Source organism: Nannospalax galili, unplaced genomic scaffold (genome assembly GCF_000622305.1).
Source record: "Nannospalax galili isolate Female #2095 unplaced genomic scaffold, S.galili_v1.0 scaffold146, whole genome shotgun sequence".
NCBI classification, from domain to species: domain Eukaryota; kingdom Metazoa; phylum Chordata; class Mammalia; order Rodentia; family Spalacidae; genus Nannospalax; species Nannospalax galili.
Genome location: NW_008357929.1, coordinates 8,996,221 through 8,998,715, shown reverse-complemented (window position 1 = coordinate 8,998,715; position 2,495 = coordinate 8,996,221). Strand labels below are relative to the sequence as shown.

General features: G+C 54.3%; 1 protein-coding gene across 1 annotated transcript; it reads right to left on the bottom strand.

Moving 5' to 3' along the window:
* Positions 1 to 1,260: 1,260 nt before the first annotated feature.
* LOC108490065 lies at positions 1,261 to 2,486 on the bottom strand. Its single transcript, XM_029557528.1, has one exon. The coding sequence runs from the start codon at positions 2,032 to 2,034 to the stop codon at positions 1,261 to 1,263; it is 774 nt and encodes a 257-aa protein (XP_029413388.1). The 5' UTR covers positions 2,035 to 2,486.
* Positions 2,487 to 2,495: the final 9 nt, after the last annotated feature.

The following is a 2,495-nucleotide window of genomic DNA, read 5'->3' as shown; positions in this document are numbered from 1 at the left end:
GGTCCGTTATCTGACCCTATTACCTGAGGCATCCCGAATCGAGGAAAGATGTCTTCTAGTCAATGCTCCTGCTCCTCCAGTTTGGTGTGATAGTGGGTGGTCATCCAGTGCTCCCATTAACTCAGAGCAGGCAGGGCTGAGGCTGCTATCAGGCAGGGTAGGCACCAGCTCAGGCTCCAGGAAGTCGCTTAGTTGGCTGGCGTCATACCAATTGAGGGAGAGGCCACCTGGGCTGCTAGGCCCCTTGTCACTGCACGGGGCTTCTGACATCAGCTCTAGGGGCCCAGCTATCCTTTTGGGCCTCCGCAGCAGACCTCGGAGCTCCATCAGGCTGGGCAGGGTCAGCAGCTCCTGTGCAAAGTCCTTAGCAGCATCCAGAAAGCGGGCCAGGGGGTCCTGGGCTTGCCCCATTGCAGACACCAGGGAAGCCCTCTTCAGAAGCGTCTCTAGGATCTCTGTGGTCAGCATGGGCTCTTCATTTGGCTGGTCATTCCGTTGTAGCCAAGCTTCACTTTGGGCAGCTCTGAGCAATGGCAACAGTTTCCCGAGGGCAGCCAGTGTGTCTCGGGCACTGCGGCCTCCCAGCACTGAGCGGGCATCAGCCAGGAGCCGGGAGACCAGGGAGTTTTTAAAGTTGCTCAGGACCCCTGGCTTCTCTCCTGGCAAGCAAGAGTTGTTTAAGTTGCAGATCAGTCCTTGGAGCCAGGGCACCATGTCTGCAGATGGCAGTGGCTTGTTGGGGAAGTGGTATTCGTGGTGTGGAGGTCCCTTCCCAGGAGTGGGTAAGGGCAATCCGGCACGTGTAGGAAAGCGTGGGTCACTGTACCTGTGGCCAGTTGCACTTCTTGGTTGGTAGTCCATCGGTATCGATTGGCTCCAGTTGCTCCTTCAACCCATGACGTCTTTTTGCTGAAGGGTCCGGTGGTGTGGGTGAGAACCGAGTGCTGGGCACCGGTATCTACCATGAAGGTAACTGGCTTGCCCCCCACTCGAAGAGTTACCCTGGGCTCAGGTGGGGGGTCCTGGCCCCGACCCCCCTAGTCGAGGGTTAGGAGAGTGGACTCTCTTGTTCTTGATTTCTTTTTAGGGCAATCTCTTGCCCAGTGGCCTTTCTCTTTGCAGTAGGCACATTGGTCACTGTCTAATGGGGCCCTGCCTCTGCCTCCCTTACTATCTCCTCTGGACTCTTCTTTGTCTCTCACTATAGTGGCCAGTATCCTGCTTAATTCCTTGTTTCGCCTCCTGTCTCTTGCATTTTCCCTATCTTCTGCCTCTCCTCCTTTGCCTTTCCTCTCTTTCTTCTTGAGTTTCTCTTTTATTATAAATTCTCTCCACTTCCCTGAGTAGATCTTGTAACCTCTGTCCCTGTAGATTCTCCATTCTTTGGAGTTTCACCTTAATGTCAGGGGCTGACTGCCAAATTAAAGACATAGAGACACTTACTTCCTGCTGAGGGCTATCTGGATCGAAGGGAGTAAACCTTCGATATGCTTCCTTTAGTCTCTCTAAGAATACCATCGGCGCCTCATCTTGCCCTTGTACTACTGATCTTACCTTGGCCAAATTGGTGGGGCATCGCCCTGCTGCTCGGAGGCCCGCTGTGAGCAACTGGCGATAAAGGCGTAGGTGCTCCCTACCTCCAAGCGTGTTAAAGTCCCAGTTTGGTCTGGTGAGAGGGAAAGCTGCCTCAATCTCGTTAGGCAGCTGAGTAGGTCTCCCATCTTCTCCTGGCACCTGCTTCCGGGCTTCTAGTATCACCCTCTGTCTCTCCTCAGTCGTAAGGAGAACCTGTAAGAGCTGTTGACAGTCATCCCACGTGGGCTGATGGGTGAGGAGAATAGACTCTATGAGGTTGGTGAGGGCAACAGGGTCCTGGGAGAATGGGGGGTTATGTTGCTTCCAATTATAAAGATCGGAAGCAGAGAAAGGCCAATACTGGAGGTGGCCCTCCTGCCCTCCCACTGCTCGCAGGGGGAGTATGTGTGAATCGGCTCCTCGGCGATCTCTCAGTCTCCCTGCAATTGGTGAATTCATTTCTCCATCTTGGCCCGGTGCTGGGTCAGCTGGGGCCTCTGGAGCTGGCGGAGCCTGTGCTTGGGCCCCCTGTCCCTGTGTGGCATAAGGAGGGGGAGATTCTTCAAGAAGGTTGATCAGAGTTGACTCGTCTGGAGGGAGAACAGGTTTTGGTTGTAGGCGAACCGGGCACAGGGAGGAGGAGGAGGGACTAGAGGGTGTGAGGGTAAGGGGAGTTGGGGTTAGGAAGGGGGCCACCCAGGGGGGTGGATTATGGGACAGGCTTTCCCAGGTAACGATGTAGGGAATCTGGTCCGGATGTCCATGGGGTCCGGATCTGAAAACCTGAATTTTGACCTGAGAAATAATGTTAGGATCAAAGGTGCCATCTCGTGGCCAGCCTACATTAAAAGTAGGCCACTCTGATGAACAAAAAGAGATCCACTTATTCTTCTTAACTTCTACCGACTGGTTAGAGGCAC